The sequence below is a fragment of the Pogoniulus pusillus genome, chromosome 6 (genome assembly GCF_015220805.1).
Source record: "Pogoniulus pusillus isolate bPogPus1 chromosome 6, bPogPus1.pri, whole genome shotgun sequence".
NCBI classification, from domain to species: domain Eukaryota; kingdom Metazoa; phylum Chordata; class Aves; order Piciformes; family Lybiidae; genus Pogoniulus; species Pogoniulus pusillus.
In genome coordinates this window covers 44,818,142-44,840,002 of record NC_087269.1, presented here as the reverse complement: position 1 = coordinate 44,840,002, position 21,861 = coordinate 44,818,142, and the positions used below count along the sequence as shown (strand labels likewise).

The window sequence follows — 21,861 nt, the reverse complement described above, 5'->3', positions numbered from 1 at the left end:
TAACGAGCTCTGCTTTTTTTAATCGCAGAAATTACTTCGAGCCAGTATGGTTACTGAAAAAAAAACACTTCTATTTGGTGCTCTTGTGATGTGTCTGAGAGAAAAGGCTTTGAAAATGGATGTTCTGGGTGCGAGGCAGGGTATTCCACATACAAAGTGTTAATGGCAGTGAATGTGGTAAGGCTCTGTTTGTACAGTTTTGGCTGTTTTCGTTCATGCTGCCTAGGGGAGTTGGTGGACTGAGAGGCTTTTATTGATCAGAAAAGAGTAAACAACGTTGGGTTGGTGAAAGTAGCAAAGTGGCCATGGTAAAGGGCTGGTTGGTAGGTATCTGTCCAAGCAGTGTGTGGGAGGAGGTGGAAAAAGCCTGCCAGGGCAAAGACTGTTTGAGCAGAGGGCACTAGAAGTGTGACAACAAGTAGACTTGAGGATGGAAGTGAAAATGCTTCTAGAGGAAGGGTGAGAGCCCAAGAGTGCTTTTCCATGGGAGCAGTATTAGTAGCTGAACAACTCTGAAATAGAATTTGATGAGTCTATGATGAAACTTGTATAGCATGTCTGTGTAGGAGAGCACAGGAATGTGCTCTCCCAGGCCTGCTTCCAAGAGCTATGCCAGGCCCCTGCTCAGTCATGCAAGTTAGTTCTGTGTCCTCTGCTTTTCCAAGTGGGCTTTGAGAAGCTGTGCTCTGTGGGGGAAAGGACAATTTGGACAAATACAGTAGTAAGCTGTGGTTCAGGTAGCTGATAGCAACCTTCAGTTTTGTTTATGATTAACTGGAATGCAGAGAATTGGTGTGGTATTATATACACAGTTTATCAATCAACATACAGAATAGTTTGTTGGCATGAATGATAGTGCATGAATTCAGGTTATTGCCATTGTCTCTCTAAAAGCTCTCTGCAGTATCTCAGCTATGAAGTGTATGGCTGGTAACACGAGAGGTAGCTCCTGATACCACTAGCTATTAGAGTACATTTCTCTATGTGTTGCTGGAATAGCTTTTCAGCTTGGCTCCTAGGTCCTTCATGTGGTTGTATGGTACTGAGGAGGTTAAACAGGTGATGCCAAAACAGCTGAAAATGATGCTACAAAGCTAACCAGAAGCATGGTGTTTTGCTTACCGATTCATTAAGCAAACATGTCCTGACTTCATTTAAAAAGCAAAACAAAACACACTCCTTGGTATGCTTTTCTTCAAACATTTCAACAAAAATCTGTGTGTACATAGACATTTGTATTTGTTTTCAGCATGCCCTTCTCTATCTGTCCTGATACTCAATTAAAATGCAGATAATGTGTCCCAACTTGTAAGATGGATCACTGCTGAAGTGGTGTCATGTCTGGCCTAGCTTATCTCTTGACAAATACCTCTGCTGTCCACTGGGAGATTAAACTTCATGACTGCTGAGGTCTGTCTGGGGGTCTTACAGGCAGATAAGACTGTTACTCTTTTAATAAAATACATAATTTACATTTGTTAAAGGACCTTTGACTGGCTTTTGCTGGTGAGAAGGTGACAGTAGCATAATGGAGTGACCGTATTTGTATGTGAAACTGGCTTTTTCATTTGGTAAGTATTATAATTTATTTACCAGTAGGGCTTTATTGAACTTTATTGTGGCTTGACTTTGGAAATTATGAGCTTGAGCTGCTTTTCTAAGACTTCATTTAACTGTCTAGCAGAGATTTCTTTCTCTGAGACTAACCTGGCAGGAGCCATAGAATCAGCTAGGCACAGAAATTTTATGGCACGTGGGTGTGTAGCATAGACACAGATGCTGTGGCTGGAGTCTGTCTTGCCATGACGACCATGCAGTCAGGGTTTCCATGGTGGGAAACAGTCTTCTGGGGTTGGTAGTGCTGGTTTGGTAGAGGAGCTTCTCTAACCAAACTGTTAACCGAAACGTTTTCCATCCCTTGGGTGCGTGTAGGGAGAGTGGAATAGAGTTTTGCCATGGACAGCTCTCTGAATAACAAACTCCTCAGTGCCACTGAAGAGGTTCATAAGGAAGAGTTTTCTGTGCAAGTTCAGTACCTCAATTATGCTAATTGAAGGTTTTATGTAAATAAATCATTGAGGTGTATATTCTTGAATCTCCACCCACTCTGTTCTTGAGCATGAGGATACAAGTTAGACTGTACTGCCCTGTTGCAGTGAAAGGATGCAGGAATTGGTTGCCAAAAAGTGGTTTTGCGTTCTAATGCACAATACCTGTGGCATCTTCTCCGTTTTATCCGCTGTGAAAGTGGCTGAGACAGCAGAGTATACATAGGTGTGAAACATCTCTGCCCCTGACCAGTGAATTCTAGAAAAATGCACTTAAGACTGCTCAAGTTACTCAGTATAGACTGCAGTCTCATGCAGCTTTACTTACGGTGTAAGTCGAAGTCGCAATGCAAACCGCTTGGTAATGTGAATTGAGGACTGGAAGTCTTGGTTAGTTGTTGGTTTCTCTTTTTGTCATCTACTCTTCTGCCACTATGGGAAAACCATGAGGCAAGGCCAGAGAGGGTGAACAGAGGGAAGGGGTGCAGTGAAATGCAAACCATGCACACACCAGGAGGCTTACTTCTGCTTACTTGTGCTTGTAGTGTCTTGCTTTTGGTCCATGCTTCAGTGACATTTTGGGCATTCCTGCTGCCTTTCAGGTCAGTAGAGCTGTTTGTGCTATGCTAACTCCTTACCTCAGTCTGGACACAGGGGAAAGTAAACAGCAGATGTGTCATTCATGATTCCAAATACATGTCATTATCTTGACAAGGAGCCACATATGTGTGATTATGGAGTGTGATGTAAAGCATAGTTCTGAAAGTGTTAACAAATGTATGGAACAGGCTGAACAAATACATGGGACAGGCTCACCTTGATGGCAGCAGTGGACACCAAACTGTATCCACAAATCTAACTCACCATGATGAGCATTGGTGGCGGGTTTAGGGAATGGCAGGTTTGCTCTTTAGAGCATAACTTGTTGCTGGTTTTCATTTGATGATTTTTGTGCAGGTTTGGGAGTTACCTGCCCCCTCTCCCCTCCCCCTGGCTACGAATTTCTTAGAAGTCTTTGTTGTATTGTGAATCTACTTCTTCTTGTCTGTTTCAAGGGTTAAGTAGATCTGCTAGCTGAAGGACAGTTCATAGTTTACCTGTTGCTTTTATTTTCAGTACAAAAATTCAGAGTCTTCATAATACATTTTGTTATTGCTGAGCATATCATATTCTGCCATATCTGAATCGTTTTAAATTGCTGGGAGATATTTCCATGTAGAGGACGATTACAAAGGATCTCCATATCCTTGGCCTTGCAAAAGACATATCACCAGTGTTGTTGTTGTTATTATTTGTTATTATATCTTGCAGTGTGATCAGGGGATTCTTCATTATTTAGGCAGTAGAAGTGCATAGACTATGCTCAGTGATCGTTACTGTCATTTTTGTCTTGCAGATCGAGGGATTTTAATGGCTTTCAGGTAGAAGAAAGTGGAGACAATCAAAATGAATTCTATGGACAGGCATATACAGCAGACCAATGATCGGCTGCAGTGCATAAAACAGGTAAGCTGAAGGTGGAGATCATAGCTGCTAGATGAGTACTGCATATTGTGTGGCAGCTTGTGCTGTATTGTGCATCATGGTTTATCTCTTGTCGCTAGAGACATTGTAATCTCGTTGAAGAGGAGAGTATCTGCAGTGAGGGCTGGTCTATAAACCTCAAAAGCTGAACTTTCACCTTTCTGAGAAATGTTCAGCCTGAAAACTAAACAACTCTGCCTCAGCTGAAAGCAAAGTGGTGCCAGCTTTGCCCTGAAGGTGCCACAGCAGGCAGCCATCATATTTGTGCTGTGAGCACAGTGATACAAAATTTTCAGGCCGGTTTGGATTCTAACCCAGTATCTGACCTGAGACGTGCACTGCCTGGATGGTTGGCATATCTCCAAGTACTTGAGTGGATCAGTTTCCTTGAAGATTTAAAAGCTTTTGTAGGCAAGATAAAATTTTCAGAAGCATCTATTTGAAAATGAAGGGCCCTTATGATTCACTGAAAGGCTGTGAGACCTAACCCTTACTCACTGCAACTGCGCTTACAAATGCCTTTATAACCAAGGGAAAGGGTGGAATGAACAGGTGCCATCTTTCCCTGCTTCATCCTTCTTTTATTGGACTTTGCTCTTTGGCATTGCAGGCACCTTAATATCCCCCCATGCCCCTGCATGTGCTGTTCTACACATACAATAATCCCTACAGAAAATTCATAGCAATGGTCCTTTGTGTAGAGGAGGTGAGAAAGAGAATGATTTTTCATGATGATATTTCCTATTTCAATCTCTCAACCAGTGCATGCAGCAAACAGATGCATACATGCAAACTGCAGATAGTTTCAAGATTGGTTATCCCAGCTGGATCTGTGAGGTGAGCTCCAAAATTGAGCTCTTGGAACTGGTTGAAATCTTCTGAGTTACAATGGAAAAAAACAATGGAAAGACATTGTTCTGTGAAATAATGTCCCCAAATAATTTTTACCAGTTTTCTAAGCCATTTTACAGAATCACAGAATTAACCCTGTTGGAAAAGACCTTCAAGATCATTGAGTCCAACCTATCTGCTAGTTCAGCCCACATGTTCAGAGGCCAAAGTCTGCTGTTTCAGTTTAATAGTTGTACTAACTGAGTTATAAACTTACCTGCTTGCTTTTGCCTGCTGCTGTAAGGAGTGCAACATTTCTCAATTCATAGATTTCTCTGTGTTTTAAACACAGGCACTTAGGAGAGGTGGGAGAAAGGCATGAGGATAGTACTGGGTCAGTCAAGGTTTAAAACTTGTTTTATTTTCTTTTTTTCTACAACTTTCTTAATGGGGACAGCAGAAGGGAGAGTGCTGATCTCTCTTTGGTGACCAGTGATAGAACACAAGGAAATGGAATGAAGTTGTGTCAGAGGAAGTTCAGATTGGAGACTAGGAGGAGCTTCTTCACTGAGGGTGGTCAGTAGCTGGAACAAGTTGCCCTGCACAGTGGTTCCAGCAGCAGGTCTATTAAAGTTCAAGGTTTGTCTAGATGACACTCTTAATCATATAATTTAGTTCTGGGTAGTCTCCTGCAAAGAGGAGGGAGTTGGACCTCAAGGGAGGTAGTAACCAGGTGGGGGTTGGTCTCTTCTCCCAGACAACCAGCAACAGAACAAGGGGACACAGTCTCAACTTGTGCCAGGGGAAGTCTAGGCTGGATGTTAGGAGGAAGTTCTTCACTTTGTGAAGTGAAGTGATTTGCCATTGGAATGGGCTGCCCAGGGAGGTGGTGGAGTCACCGTCCCTGGAGGTGTTGAAGAAGAGCCTGGATGAGGCACTTAGTGCCATGGTCTGGTTGGCTGGCTAGGGCTGGGTGCTAGGTTGGACTATATGATCTTGGAGGTCTCTTCCAACCTGGTTGATTCTATGATTCTTATAGGTCCCTTCCAATTTGAGACATTCTACAGTTCTATTCTGTTTATTTTGGCAGTCTTCATCATAATGGTTTCTTACATATTAGTAGAAATTTATCTTTTCTAGAATGTGTTGCAATGCAAGAAGCAGAAAATGTGTGTTTATTTCTAAGTCTGGCCATGCAGATACTTTGAGAGATTAAACCCAAAAAATTATATACCTAAACCAGCTGGTTTTTCTTTCCATGTTTCCTTTGTTAGAGAAGATTTCAGAATAAACCAAACAATGCTGGTTTGTAGGTCAAGGAGCAGGAATAGAAATCTGTCCCTGAAGAATTGCTGGTCATAATCCAGTGTTGGTCTGTGGTGGCTTGCTCTTTCTTTTGTCACTGTGTGCTGAAAGTTAATGCATCTCTTGCTGCTTTCTAGGCCTTAGGGAAATATGAATTTTAGGATTTGATCCTAGTTTCTTACAAAAAACTACCTGGTTCAGAAAAAAACATACCCTTGACTGGCACAAACTGGTGTCTTTTTTGTCCCACCTAGCTCATCGGATAAAGAATGAAGCAACTTGCAGAGTCTTTTAACCTTGCTGCTGTAAGCATAGACCTTCAGAGCAAATGGACACAAATGGAAGATGCTGCTCTGTTCCTTTTTTCTAGAGCTGTTGGTTTCTGTACCTAGAGCATTTGTATTCTAATTAGAGAAATAACCCCCTAACTTAATTTTTATATAGTGCTGATTTATATATGCAGCTAGGTTATTTCTTCAGCAATGGAAACCAAGGGGAAGGTCAGACCTGCCAGCCTTTCTTGGAGCATTTGTGGGTTTGTTTAACCCCGTCTAGAAGAAAGAAAGGATTTTCTGGTAGGCAGGAGCATGCTTGTGTAGCTACTCTGTTCTGTGAGACAGCAAAGGATGCTCAACACAGAGGTGTCCTTCTTGGGCATGCTTGTGGATTTGTGGATTGAGCCTATGCGTTCTGTATAGGCTCAATTAAGATAATGCAGATGCTTCTGTTTTCATCTCAGGAAAAGGTGTAGTTAACTAGGACAAGAAGAAATTTTCTACATGAGGGTAGGGAGACACTGAAACAGGTTACCAAGAGGATGAATGTACACTGCCTGAAAGTGTTCAAGGCCAGGTTGGACAGGGCTTTGAGCAACCCAATCCTAGTGGTAGGTGTCCCTGCCCATGACATGGGGTGCATCTAGATGATCTTTAAGGTCCCTTTCAACCTAAACCATTCTATGATTCTATAAACTCAGCAAAGATATTGGTCCTGCTTTTTTGTAGTTCCAGTATCTTGTGCTGTTACCTTTGCTATGGTGGAGAAATTGACTCGACCCTTTTTTTTTGAGGAGCCTCACCTCTCTGTCAGAGGGTCATAAGTTTCCAAGTTGGAGACATTTACCCTGTTCTTTGAGACAGGCCTTTTTCTGGTGAGGTTAACATCATACTGTGGCATCATTTCCTCTCTGCCCATAGAGAACTGGACCACACACTCTTACATGCACAGTGGTTTTGCTAGCAAAGCAGCATGGCCATTGCTGTGCGTGGCCATAGCAATGTTATCTTCACCAATCTGGGGCATTAACTAAAGGGTCAGATAAAAATCCCCCTGCCTTTTCTTCCCTAGTCTCCAGTCTTTTATACTTATTCCCAGGCTGTGAGCAAGCACTTCTGCTGTTACCCAGAAGACGTGTGCTCTCAGAGCAATTAACATAGCCTTGGCATGGAAGGTGCATTGCAAGAAGGGGAGGAAAACATCCTTCCTTGGCACTCAGCATCTCTGTTTTATAACTTCACTGGCAGCTAGTGCTCATGCAGACCAAGAGCTGTCTGCCGTCTGCCACCCTCCTTGCCCCTCACCCCAGCTCCTGAAAAAACACTATAAATGGTAATCCGTGTGCCTCTTCAGCTCTGTCAGGTTTCAACACAGGGTCAGGACAGACTTCTTTCTTCCTAGCTCTGTGAATTGTTAGACACCCACAATATCCTTGCTGACTTCTGTTCCAGGATCAAAGTTGTGTTTTACCTTCATCTTTCTTAGCGCTTTAAAGCTACAAACCCCGAACTTGTATATGATCAGCTAGTTAGGAAATGAAGTAAGTGTGTGTGTGTGTGTGTTAAGAAGTGTTTCAGAATAGATGAAAGGGCAAACTGAAGAGGTGGCTGTATATTTATGCTTTAAAAAATCCCAGACTTCTGTGGAAGGCTGGAACAGCTTGTGTGGTCTCTTTGTAGCTGACTCCCTCAGTATTTGTAAGTGTATCTGCTTTAAAATCAAACATAATTTTTTTGATGTACAGGGGAAAAAGCCCAAGTAACATGCTTCCCTTTCCACATGCAATTAGTTTGCCATGACAGGGGAGACTCTTCAGAGTGTGTTCAAGAAGGCTGGATCTTCAAGCTGTGGACTTCTTTTCTGTAATTTTTTATCCATACAAACAAAATCACAAAACAAGCAAAATCACAGAATTCCTTTGTGCTCACCAGAGACCTGATAAGCCCTGAGAACTGCACTATTGGAGGCTGCAGTAATAATCTGTCTGCTGAGTACTCATGGCTCAGGTGACTCTGATCTGTCATCCACTGTGGAGCAGTGGGGCAGCAAGAACTTGCTTGGGTGGACACAGATTTAAATGTGGGGGCTCTGCAGGTGCCCATAGCCCAGGCACAGCCTTCTAAACAACACAGGAAATCTCAACAGAGCATTTACCAGTTTTATTAATCTGTTATTTGTGATAGACAAGAGAGATGGTTTTAATGAAACACCATCCATTATTTTCCTTAACCATGCAAGTAAATGTTAGGCGAAATCAGTGGGCTGCATGACCAGGGGAAAATTAGGCTGGAGGTGAGGAGAAAGCTCTTCACTGAGAGAGTCATTGGACACTGGAATGGGCTGCCCGGGGAGGTGGTGGAGTCGCCGTCCCTGGAGCTGTTCAAGGCAGGATTGGACGTGGCACTTGGTGCCATGGTCTAGCCTTGAGCCCTGTGGGAAAGGGTTGGAGGTTGGACTTGATGATCTGTGAGGTCTCTTCCAACCTTGGTGATACTGTGATACTGTGATCTCTGCTCTCACTGTGATGGGTCTGTTTAAAAAACTCCCAGCTCTTTTAAATCTGGGTACTTCTCATTCTTTGTTGTTTCCCTTTGCTGACAGTCAAACTTTGTAACGTTTCCTTACATTGCTTCTGATAACTGTTGTAAAGAGGAAGATAGAGAAACTCCTTCTGTGTTTAAGTTTACAAGCAAGCCATCCCTTTCAGAAGAGGTGGTGCTGTCTTCCTGCTGTGCTAAGGATGATTGTCAGGATACATAGTAAAGCTGTGCTGAAATTTTAGTGAGAGGTTAAAGGGAAGCATGAAAAGGCTTTCTGATGGCAGAAATACTTTGTCGTAGTGAGAACAGAGAAGAGAAGTTTCTGCTGCTTCTGTCACAGGATACATCACGACATGAGCAGTGTCATCAAATGATGATGGGTCATTCAGGGAAGCCCACTTAACTTGAGACACACATCAGGTAGTTGATTTCTAGAGAGACATTTGTATTTCTTCCCCCTTCAAGAAAGCTTGCCAAGTGGCTGCAATTGCTTTATAATGCTTAGCTGGCCATTCAGGGAGATATGCTAAAAGTTGTAATTGCTGTGTGATTCGGGGGGTTTTGGTCACTTGCAAGTCAGAGGAAAATAGATTTCTTTGTATGTTTACATAACTGTTAACACTTAAGCCCTGAAATCTTTGAACCAATTCTTTTGGTCTTCAGTGTTATTGTTGCAGGCTCATGTAAATGTCCATCAGTCCTAAATGTGTACTTTTAAATACGTTTTGGACCAGTTAGTATGGACTAGTATGAAATTACAGCTGAAAGGGTTTTAATAAAGCTTCATGATGGGGTTTTTTTTTGGTGAGGAACTGAAAATGAGGAGTATTCTTACAAAGGACACATTTATGTAGAATATGTGTTTTTTGGTTTTAGTCCATGTAAGTGTCACAGAGTTTCTAGCAGGTAAATATGAAGTAGCACATAGTAGTAAGGCTAATGGTGAAAAAGATCTTTCTTCTCCATAAAAAGCCATTCAGCAGGCCTGAAATGTTCCAGGTTATTGATTGAATGGTCCATCAGTGCTGCTTTAGTAGATGTCTATCCTCCCTCCCTCCCTCCCTCCTTCCTTTCCTCCCTCCCTTCCTCCCCTCTTTCCCTTCCTCCCCTCTTTCCCTTCCTCCCTCCCTCCCTCCTTCCCTTCCTCCCTCCTTCCCTCCTTCCGGAAACATAATGTGTCCAACAAATGTGATGCTGTTTGGGTATATTGAGGGCTGCTGATTATTTTCAAGTTAGGTGCATTTCTTCTCCTGGAATTCAGAAAACTAATGAATGTATTCATTTTCAGTGTGCTTTTTTAAGTTGCTTGGGTAGACAAGTCAGATGAATTTGACCAGGTGCTTTTTTTTTTATCCTTGCCATCAACTCACTTTATGCTCTTGGGTAGTGTTCTTTAGTTTTAAAGGATGCATTACTGACAATAGTATTCCAGTAAAGAGTTGCTGTAATACTTCATTAATGTCTTCAAAACACTTCAATATGGTAAGAACTGCATGAAACAAAAGAGCACTAGTCCAGAATTCTTGAAACACTGTGATATGTACCTCAATTTATTAAATGGTTCCAAACATGGAATTATTTATGTAGATGCCCCCCTTCCTCTGTCCCTTATCCTTCACTTAATCATCTTCTAATGGTCATTTGAAGCTCAGCTTTTTTCTGGTTGTTTGGGATTTTTGGTTGGTTGTTTTTTTTTGCTTGTCTGTGTTATCCTAAAGAAGTAAGGTAAACCAATCTGGAACAGATAAGCCTATTTTCATCACTAAAACCCATTGCAAGTATTTAAATGGATCATTATTCTAAGAGTGCAATAATATTCTAAGGGAAAGAGCATGGCTGCTGATTTCAGAAGAATTACTTCTGATATGTTTAGATATTTAGGACTGAAACTACTGGCTGAAGAATCACAGTGGCATGAAAGAAGCAAGCTTCTGTGTCCTTACATTGTCAGTTGGAATAATAGGGTTGAAGAAGTCTCAGAGAGACATCTAACACGAGTGTGTTACAGTAGGGAGGTACTAACAGATAAAGACTTGCTTCAGTTGACAAGAAGAGTGAAGGAACTGGTTAGGCAAACTGATTTCATAATTCAGTTCAGCTGTAATTGCAATTTTAAAGAGAGATTGGAACCTTGCATCACTCATCATGACCTTAGAGAAAGAACAAACAGTTGTGCCTTTTGTTCCTTGACTTTTTTTTTCCCCATAAAATCTCACTTTGTGATTGAACAAGGAAACAGTCATTCACAGCCCTCTGATTATTTGGAGTCTTTTGTGAAATATACTGTTCTCAGTGCTCTCAGTTGGCATAACAGCAGTCCACATGCTGGTGGTAAGAAGGGTATGAAGTTTGAAGTGGGCACTTGTATTCCATCTATCTGTGAATTAACAAGATGACATGTTGCCACCAGTGTGCCCCATTTCCATCTTTAGTCAGAGCTGAATCGCAGCCTTGAGGCCCTTAAATCATGTTTCTGTCTTAGGTGGAACAGAGGTAGATGGGTTCATGCTAGAAGTTCCAGTTTGCTGCACGTTCCTTTATTTAACACAAAGGTATATCAAAGTGGTTTTGTCTTAACCTTAAGTCATGGTTTTGTCTTAGGTGGAACAGAAGTGGATGAGTTTACGATAGAAGTTCCAGTTTGCTGCATGTTTGCTTTATGTAACGAAAAGATGTATCAAAATGTGTCATAAACATACTGTAGTTATGTAGATATTACAGGTACAGAGGGGGAAGGTAATGAGGTAATTCTGATCAGCAGATTTGGGGAGTAATTTTTGCTTTAGCTCTTCTAAATATGGTGCTTGGGGACCAGAATATTGAATCCATTTCTTAACACTGTGTGGAACTCAGGAACAAGCCAAGGTTGCAGTATCTTTCCTTTCTACTAGCACATTCACACAGATGTGCAGTCTTCCTCCCAGAGGAATGATGTAGGAGATCCAGGGAGCAGAACAAAGCTATTCAGTTACCAGGCATTCACCTTTTTTCAAACCAATACTGATTTATACAAACACTTAGTGCTGAAAGTGTACAAGAAGCATCAATGGAAGTCTGCAGTAGTACAGGTCTTGTTCTCTTACAGCTCACAACTGGACAGCTTGCCTTATGGCAGTTCAGTTACACTTGCAGTTTTCACTTGTTCCTTTTCTCATTTGTTGAGCCTGTGATCTTCTGTCATTAGTGTTGAGTCCCCTGCTCATCATACCCAGTCTTTACATGTAGTTAAAATACCCGCTAAAAAGGTGCTGGTGTTTGCTCAGTATTTACTCTTTTCCTTTGAACAAGAAGCTGCAGTGGCCAAACAGGGCAAAAGTGACTCCCTTTCATTCTTTTTTTGGATTTTGTTGTTTTGGTTTTTTTTTATAAGTAGGCATGGCTAACATGGTTTAAATCTCTCTGTGTTTATCTAGTGCTTCTCAAAATGTGAGAGTAATAAAATATTTATAAAGCCTCCAATGGAATGAGCCATGTAAGTGCAAGCTAATTCTATTAATTAGGGATCTCTCCATCTCACAAACACTAAATCAGAAGGGGAGAATTATCTGAATACAAAATGCACAGCTTGATCCTTTTAATTTTTTTATAAATAAACCAATCTTTGATATTGAAGGGGACTACAGAGAATTAAACTATATAAAACTGTATCGAGATAAACAAAAATCACACTCCCAACAGACAGAAAATAGCTCAATACTCCCCTCTATCCTCTTGAAAAAGAAAAGGGCCATTTGTTTTGAATCTTGACTTGCAGATGAGTTTTTAATACACTGAGTATAGCAGCCTGTGGCTAAGGCCTTTGTGTAGTCAGGCTTGTCTGTAGGAAAGCAATGGAGAAACTATTTCAGCTATTTCAGATTACAGTTTGCTACATTTAAGGCATATCCTTGGTTAATGTCCTGTATTTATGTAGCATCCCCTGAGCTCTGTTGCAGAGAGAGAGAGAGAGAGAGATAGAGGATGCATGGGGATCTGAAGTAGAAGCTTTTGTGTAAGAGAGGGAGAAGAGTTCCTGTTTGAGCCTGCTCGTGGGGCTTGCTCAGTTTTTTAAGCAATAAAGGCTCCAGTAGTGCATTGGCACCTAAAGACTCTTGCTGAGTTTCAGGTCCTGCAAATCATGGTCCTTATGGTGCCCAGTCAGCTATCAAATTTAGATCTAGTGGGAAACATACTTGTGTGCTGACTAATAACGGAGACCAGCCTTGTCTCCCCCTGCTAGTGCTGTGTCAAGGGTGTCTGATCAGGAATCCTGTTTAGGTTCTTTAGGTGATTAGCTTTCCTTTGGGAGTTGAACGCCCTTTGCCCAGCATGCAGGACCACAGTTGTTCTGCTCCTGGGTTGTTTCATTTGAAGGATATATAATCTTTTTATGTTCTCCCTGGCTATTCCCTTCCAGGTTCCTTTGTTTTCTAGTCCTCTTTGCCCCGCTTCAGTTCAACAGTACATTTTCATTACACACGAATGCAGGCATATCTGGATGAATATTAAGATAGAAAAAAGAAGTCTACATTGCTTGATGGAATCTGCCAAGGCACCTGGACACCAAATCCTGTCCCTCAAGGGTCGGAGTGGATATGCATCAGAGTTAGAAAAGTCATGGAGGTTTGGAAAAGTCAGGTCCTTCCTCAGTATGAGGGTTTGGGAGTTACCTGCCCCCTCTCCCCCCCCCCCTTAGGAAATCACCCACACTAGACTCAGCCAAGCTGGAAATTGAATGAAGCTTTATATTTACAGCTTAGCAGAATATACAAGCAGATATTTACAATATCTGCAGCTATATCCAGAAATATACAAGTTTTAAAAAAGTAATACAGAAATACAGCAGCCCTCCCAGAAACCTGAGTCCCCAGGAGGGCCTCCCAACCACCATTCCACCTCCCTTCCACCCCTCTACCTTATCCCAGACTTTGCCTTACATTCAAGGTGAGTTTGGAGAATTGGCCAGGGGAGTTAGAAAGCAGATGGATTAGACAGCAGGTTAGGGAGAGAAGCGCAGGCAGCCAGAGAGCAACTGTTTTATCTGTGTTTATGTTCTTGTTTTTATACATCTCAGCAAGCCTATGAATGAAGTAGGCATCACCATTGTTTCCTTTTCACAGCCCATCATCTAATTCTTCTCACCAAAATATTCCAGCTAGCTTCAAGCTAGCACACTCAGCCAGTATCAACCAGTTTAGTTCCAAAGGAACTGTGATTTCTTCATTAATACTTAGGAGCATCCTTACATGTGTAAAGTTCAAGAACTACTTTATGTTTTCTTTCGATTTAAATTCCTAAGTGTCACAACCATGTGAGAATTTAACTTCCTTTGTTGTGCAGAAAGGCTTGAAAACCTGGATGCCAGTAGTTGAGAACAGCAGGCAGGTTATGTGAACCTTAGAGGTGTGTGCTTGCATTTCAAATGTCACAAGTTCTGAGCAAAATTTATGTCACCCTGAATATCTGGCTCAGCATTTGGTAAAGATGGATTTGGTACCAAGATTTGTATCACTTGAAATTCTGATCCTATTGCAAGGTTTTGCAGAACTCATAGATAAACCTGTGGTGTAAGCTACTAATGACTTGGCTAAAGTCTGAGGATTAAGCTGTAGCAGATATGTACAGTATCAGAACACTAAAAACATTATTTCCTTTTGACACCTTTCTTTGTGTGTATTTTATTTTAGGGAAAATAGTGAGAAATAGTCATCATCATAATAAAACATTCTTCAGGTTTAAATAATCAGAAGTGCTATTATTTTAGAAAGAAAATGTGTTCTGGAGAAGGAGGAATGTTTATACTGTGAACAAAGCTTTGTCTTCCTCTTATATTGATGGTATAGCTCCACCTTTGGGAGAAGTTTCATGATGCATTTGATCCAAAATGTGGATTGCTGAGAGCACTGTCCTGCTGCATTCCCAGCCCTACATTTGTTTGCTGTCACCGTCTTTGAATCAGGTCTGATGACTGTGTGGTCACATAGGGAATCTAACTGTAAGAGATGACTGAAAATCAGTATTTGGGAGGTGAGTTCATGTTCAGAACAGTGAGTGTGGTCTGATGCACTTCAGTGGAAAGTAATGGAGCATGTGGTTTGAAGGGAAGTTCTTGGGGGCAGCCTGACATAAGACTAAGTATATCAAGAAAATGTGCCCTCAATTTTAGGTCAACTTCAGTCTAATACTAGCATGGAAAGATGATGTGCTGTGCCCCATGACTGTTCCCGTGAGCTCCTGAAGTGGCCTGCTGCTGCAGTAGCACGCTGCCGTCTGCCCTGCTAGCACTAACGCTCAAGGAACTACATCACATGACATCTTGGAGAGCCAATGCAGGTGAAATCTGCAGTGTAGGATCAGGCTAGTTCACCACTCACCGTGTGTCCCCTTGAACTATGAGGGAGAGCAGCAGGAGAAGGCAGAGCTGCGGGCTGAGAGCCGCCAGTGCTTGCGTTAGCTGGCAGCGCTTGCGGAACAGCAGCCCTAACTTTGTGACAGGGGAGCAGCTGCCTTGGATTTTATTTCCCCAGTTGGTTCACCAGGAGATTGGCCCAGCTGGTGTGTGGGAACAGGTTTGCCACGTGGTGTGTAGGAAGGGGTTAATTTCAGAGCAGAGTGAAGGCTACCTGCCATCTAGACGTGTTTGCTTTTTCTGTGCAGTCAAAAGCTCCTTGTGTTGCTGGTGTATTCTGTCGCTAACGCAGAATTCCCAGACTTGTTGATTAGTGAAGCTAGACAGTAGACAGGGTCCAAGTGGCTAACCATGTGAGAAATTCAGTGACTGTAGGCTACTGTTAATTAACCTAGAATCTAGCAACATGGCATAGTGTCTGTGTGATAAGTTGTATTATCTTCAGCAGCTCAATTAAATCAAGGAGCGAGACACAGAGCAGACGTAGCTCAGCAAAATAAACAGACAACTTGAGTCAGCCTTCCTAATTTGGTGAGACATCACGTAAACAAATGCAGTAACTTGTTTAGCATAGTTAAGCAGTTTGCTGCTCAAAAACTTATTTATATGACATCTCATTTTGAATAGGTTAAGTTGTGGCAAATTAGGTCTGTGCCTTCAGTCTGATGTGTTCCACAGCAAAGGAACTAAAAATCCTCCACCAGAGATACATCATTTGTAGATTGAAATTCTACATTTGTTTTCTGTAGGAACAAACCAGAACATAGAGAGTCCAGGTTTAAATTTCTTTCCATTCCATTGCTATCATGTTAGCATTTCTTGATGCTTGTGTGAGATAAAGTTAACCCTCTGTAATTGCTCTTAATTTTTGCTGTTATTTTTCCATTACTTACTACACTGTTCTAAGATATATATGAGCGTACATCTGGGTTGCAGTCTTCTGCATTTAGAGAAGATAAAGCTGCTGTCCTTGCCATATTTCAGTGTGAACAATTAGTTTCTGCTTCTAAAATCATCTCCTAGTCTTTGTTTGAGGGAAGTGGTTTGCACTCACTTTGGCGTGGTTAAGTAGACCAAAAGTACTTAGTTGTGCTTTAATATTCTTGCAAAAAGTAAGATCTTTGTTACCTATGTCTATTTTGCTCATAGGGGCCTGAATTCATGTGAGGGATGAAGCTTATGCTTTTGGTTCCACATAGAGCTTTGCCTATTGAGTTCTTTTCATCATTGGCTAATTGAAAGGGAGTAACAAGTGGCCACATTCTGAAATCTTTGCAATAAAAATTGCAACATAGCAGCTACTATCTGTAACTCCACAGATGAGTATTGTTCCTCTCCCTCTGGGTGAATAGACAGCATCAAGTCATTGAACAGGCACACAGACAGTTGCTGTGGAAGCTAATGATCTTGGGTCCTAGTGTACCTTGCATCTTCTGCTAATGTGTCCACTCTAAGTCACACAGATAGTCTGGTCTTGTGTAAATAAAATACTTCAGCTGGGAGCAGCCACGAGCAACAAGTAGATGCTCCTGTTCTCTCTGGAATCCAGCTCAAATGTCAGCCCAGTCCTCAGAAAGACACTTTGCTGGTATAACTCACTCATTGGACATAGTAAAATAGAGAGCAAAGTCCTCTGCTGTTTTCTCCATCCACCTACGCCAGACTGTTAATCGAAGTGATACAAAGAACACATGATTCCTTCCAAACCCAGAAATAAATCACTCTGAGAGACTGTCTCTTCAAAGCACCACCTGGTGATCCCTGCAGTAATGATACAGTCACTTGCATCAAGTATTTCTGTGATTTGTTCCATTCAGGCTAAGGAAATATTAGGTTTTTGATTGCACTCATTTTGATTACCCTGGGTTGATGATTACACTGTACCTTTTCTTAGGTTTTGAAATAATACAAAGTGTCATGTTTCACTAATGGCCTTCTAAAAAGCAGATGATACTGAAAGCAATCTGGTAAAGAACCAATTTATTCAGCTCACTGGGTTTGTGCATCTCTGCTTCAGATTCTATTCATGCAAATGCTCTCCACCTGTTGAAAACACCATTGCTTGCAAGCATGGTGGTGTTACATGGACCTTTACCAGTAGCTTTGAAGATACACCAAAGTGTATCTTTACCAGATCTGGGTCACTGTTAGTTTTTTCTACACCATCTAGTAATGAGGTGATTGTATGTTTGTTTTGTTTCCCCTTGATTACATGAAGCGTAGTACATGTCTTGCTTCTACCCAAATGCTGCCAGTAATTAGAGGACAGAACTACAAATGGGAAATACTTCACAACAAAGCTGATGGATGGATTTGGCATAAGCTTTGTTTTGTACTTGTATCTTGGATTCAGAGCTTAAAAAAAACCCTCATTATTTCTTGTTTGATGAATATAGTGGATGTAATATTCTTCTGAAGCAAGTATTTCTTTGAGAGGATGTGAAAGGCATTGGTTTTTTTTTTTGCTGTGGGTGCAGTGTTTAAGCTGTTAATAAATGAAAAATCACAGCAGGCATTTGGAATGTCATCTTATGTAGCTGAGGAAAGGAGTTACACCTGCCTTCATGCTTTGGTTCATGCTGGATCTTCTCTTTACTTTCCACAAAAGTGACTTTGCTCTCTGTAATCTGAAAAAGAAGAACTGGAGGTGAGCCTTAATTTAAGATGGTAATAAAGCCAGAAAACTGTGAGAAATATGCCCCAGACAGAACTGCAGGTGACATTGCAAGAAGTGTCCACATGGGACCAGTTTTTTTCTCCTTCCAGAAGCTACTCAATTCCACTCCCCTGAGATGGAAACCACTGGTGTTGTGGCAAATTTTCTTACAGTTTATTGGGGGCTTTTTGGCCTATAATGGCTAATAGATTTGCCTGTCTTGCTCAGCCAGGTTATAAAAGAGTTTCAGTTGCATAGTTGCATTTAAGAAGTCAGGAGTTCAGCATACCTGCTGCATTGAAGAAATAGGCTATGGTCATGTGCCTTAGCACTGAGTCTCTGTGCAGTGAACTGGGTGGAGAGTTGCGGAGCAAACAAGTCGTTGATGTCAGCCGTGCTTTGACACGGGAAAGGAGAGGGAAGTGCGAACTTAAAATAGGTTAGATCTCTAGGAGAGGGATACTGCTTTTCAGTGGTGCTGTCATAAGTAGAAACTGGCATTTTGTGGTGCTAAACTGAAAACTAAACATAGTGCTAAGGTCCTGCACTGGGATTTCTGTTGGGTTTGGGTTGCTTTGGTGTGAGTGTGTGTTTGGTTTGGTTTCTCTTGCTTGTTTGTTTTGCTTGCTTTGCTTTGTTAGCCCAGACCTATACAAATTGTTCTGAGTCAGATACACTGTTTGTTTCTCAAAGGGGAAACTTCATAGTAAGTGTTAGCAGAAGATGTTGGGTGTAGCTGCTGAAAGGCAACACTGGTGAAAATAAACAGTATCTTGCTCTTGCTTAGGCCATTTCATTGATGGATCTCAATTGATTTCACAAAGACATACAGATTATTAAATGACTCTTTCAAGTACAGAACCTTGTAGCTCCCAGTGATTTTTTTGAAATGTTGTTTCAGTATTTAGGGTGGTTTTGTTGCTTGTTTGTTTTTCCCTATTGAGAGATTTGTGACTGGAGTCCTACCAGTGCAGTGTGTGTTCAGTATGGTGCGATTTGTTCTCCAGCTTGCCTTTCTTGCCTTCTGGAAATGCCTGTCTGCTGCTGTTTCAAAAATCCACGTCCCACATGTCAGTCATCTCCTGTTGAAAGAAGGCCTCTGACCAAGAGCCTTCATTGAATTAGAATTACAGTAACGTGATCCAAAAGCTTACAGACTGGAAACTCCTCAGAACCTGGCATAGGAGGAACCTTTTTTCCCTTCATTTGTGTAGAGTTAATACGTGCAGCTTCTCAGACATGAGGAGACAAGGGGAGGGGGAAAAAGCCTAGAAATGAGCAGTTGTGTTTTTCCAAATGATGCAGCTGATTCAAAATAAGTGATTTATTTTCATGTATTTGGATATTGTGCCTCACAGATAAAATGCTCATCTTGTTTTCATGTTTTTCTCAGCTAAAGCTAGTATTCTGAAAGCACCAATAATTCCTCAATACACTTCTTCATTCTTGTGTCTGGAGAGTTCATTGAAACATCCAGCATTACCAGAACTGAGGAATTACTATCAAGATCATTAATGTAAAATGAATTCCTTCCTTCCTGTGCCTTCCCTCTGCTCCTGCTAAAATGTTGGAAAACTTTGGTAGTGTAGCTCAGTGAGGAATGACAGTGTGAGTAATAGTATCAGCTAAGTTTACTGAGCATCTCTAAAAGGAGTACAGCTTATTCAGTACAAAGGCAGAGATGAAGGTAACAGTTACAAAATTGTCCTGGCCATGCAAATTTCAAAACCAAACCAGATTTTACCTCTCAAAATTGTGCTAGCTTCTTGAGGGGGCAAAACAAAAAGGATTCTGCTCTGAAACTTTTACATACTTCTGTGCATGTGAAAATGTTTTCATCATGAGACACTTCGGGCAAGAAAAAATCCTCTGCTTTGTATCATTCCAAAGTTGAACCCCCAAACTGCTCATGATACAGCATGGTGAACAGAAACAAAAACTTGCAGAATGGATCAGTATAGTAAATGTACTTTGCTCCCTCACTGGTATTTTCTGAGACCGTTGTGTTTGCCTTCTGACTGTCAGGCAAAGATTAAAATCTTCATTGTTGGAAGTCTGGGCTTATGTGTCCCAGTAATGGGGCAAAAGCCCAGTGCAAAGACTTTGAGGATAAAACTGAAATTTCCTACAATTTGGGTTTGGACAATTTTGATTTCCAAGCAGAATCCATTAGAATTTGCAGGTGGGAGAGGTTACGTTATGGAAGGAAGGAATTCAGGGGAAAATAGCAGGCAGGTTATGTGAACCTTAGAGCTGTGTGCTTGCATTTCAAATGTCACAAGTTCTGAGCAAAATTTATGTCGCCCTGAATATCTGGCTCAGCATTTGGTAAAGATGGATTTGGTACCAAGATTTGTATCACTTGAAATTCTGATCCTATTGCAAGGTTTTGCAGAACTCATAGATAAACCTGTGGTGTAAGCTACTAATGACTTGGCTAAAGTCTGAGGATTAAGCTGTAGCAGATATGTACAGTATCAGAACACTAAAAACACTGTTTCCTTTTGGCACCTTTCTTTGTATGTATTTTATTTTAGGGAAAATAGTGAGCTCTGGTATTTCAGATACAGCTCACCTCCAGTGAATGACTTCATATCAGAAAACAGAAATCTGCCTAAGTATTAGAAAGAATGGAGTGGAGATTTCTGCATTCACTGTACAGTTTAAGGTCTTGCTTCTACATAATACATTGTTCCTAGTTTCCAAACTCTGCGTAATGTGATGCAGAAAAACTGTCAGCCATTGTGTATGTTCTTAACCATGTTGTTTTGTCTTCCCTTTTTCAGCACTTACAGAACCCTGCAAACTTCCATAATGCAGCAACAGAGCTCCTGGACTGGTGTGGAGACCCCAGAGCCTTCCAGAGACCATTTGAGCAGAGCCTGATGGGTTGTTTGACGGTATGTCTGCTACCCCTTGTGGCAGTGGTTCCTGTCTTCTCTTTATACCATATGCTGTCTGGGGACTTGGTTTTCAAAAGCTGCATTTTGTGGGGAGTTTTGTAATTTTATCTTAAACATGTGGTGGTAGATCCCAGCAAGTGTTTATTTGACTCCATTGTTTTACAGGAAACAAAATGCAGTAGCAAATAGTTAAATCATGCAAGGGAAGTTAGATTTCTTACCAGTGCACAGGTTGATTACTTGCTATGCACATGCAGTGTTTATCTTCATGGTTTGAAATTGTTAAATGAGCTGTGTTCATGTGGACTTAATGGCCTTTTCAGGCTCACTTTTGGTGGGACTGGAGCACTACTTTTGTTTTATCCTAAATATACTCTGCTTTCAGCTAAAGAGTGTTTCTGAGGTGCCTGCTTTTCTTACTTTGCTACAGGTTTTGACTTGAGGTCTAATTCTGAAATCCTGATATACTGGTTATGTATGTCAGTGCTTTTCTTTCCACTCTTTTTATTAAGACCCCTGTAGTTCCTAAAGCAATGTCATTCTAATGCAGTGAAAGTATCTTTTTTTTTAGTGTGTACATGAGAGCATTTCTTTGTTTTGAAAGTTTTATTTCCCATGCACCCAGCAGCAGGATCCAGCCCAAAATTAGGTGTAGTGAAGACTTGAGAATAAATTCTGGCTGGAGCAGTCAAAAGCTTCACTGCAATCCAGGGAACAAGCTGATACAAATAAATACTCACAGAAGAGATAAACCAATAATGAAGGGAACATCATTGTTTTTGTTGAAGAGGTGGAAGTGTAGGGGTTATTTTCATGCACTATATATCTGATATACATATAAAACAGACAAAGAGACTGAGATTTAGCTGCCAGAAATCTAAATGTTAAGGAATGGCTCCATCTTAATGTGTGCAAGTGTATAGCATCCCTCAGCTTTCTATGTCCAAAAGTTAGAATAAATTCAATTATATAAGGAGTTCCACAGCATTCTTCCAATCAGGAAAAAATCCAGAGGTGCTAGAAGAGTACAAAGATGTTTGTTTGAATGAAAAGTTACACAATACCTCAATCACAATAAACTGTGCATAGGATCTGATGGGACCATAAATATATGTTCTTTATACTTCTAAAAAACTTAGCCTTTTCAGGTTAGTGTTTGGGAATTAGGATGTTGAGCTCAAGTATAATTAGGCAGCCTGTGGGCAGTACTTCTGTGCAGACCTCTGCTCACTGTTAATCTGACCTACGACTTCCTTGCTGTGACAGTCTTCTCTTTCTACATAAGCAGATCTGCAGCAGGGTGAAATAAGGTCAGACTGTGAAAGCAAGAAGGAAATACTCCTTAAAAAATAGTAAGGTAGAACACATAATACCTGATTATCAGTTTCTT

The 21,861-nt window shown here is 41.2% G+C and overlaps 1 protein-coding gene across 14 annotated transcripts in view; it reads left to right on the top strand.

Annotated features, from left to right (window-relative positions):
• The window catches only part of ZMIZ1 (zinc finger MIZ-type containing 1), a 359,852-nt gene that overhangs the window by 189,534 nt on the left and 148,457 nt on the right, over positions 1-21,861 (top strand). For all 14 annotated transcript variants that reach the window (XM_064145441.1, XM_064145438.1, XM_064145439.1 and 11 more), the window contains 2 exons: positions 3,445-3,554; positions 20,355-20,468. In XM_064145441.1, coding sequence (XP_064001511.1) covers positions 3,495-3,554; positions 20,355-20,468 — 174 coding nt within the window. In that variant the 5' untranslated portion in view covers positions 3,445-3,494. The remainder of the gene's footprint in view (positions 1-3,444; positions 3,555-20,354; positions 20,469-21,861) is intronic.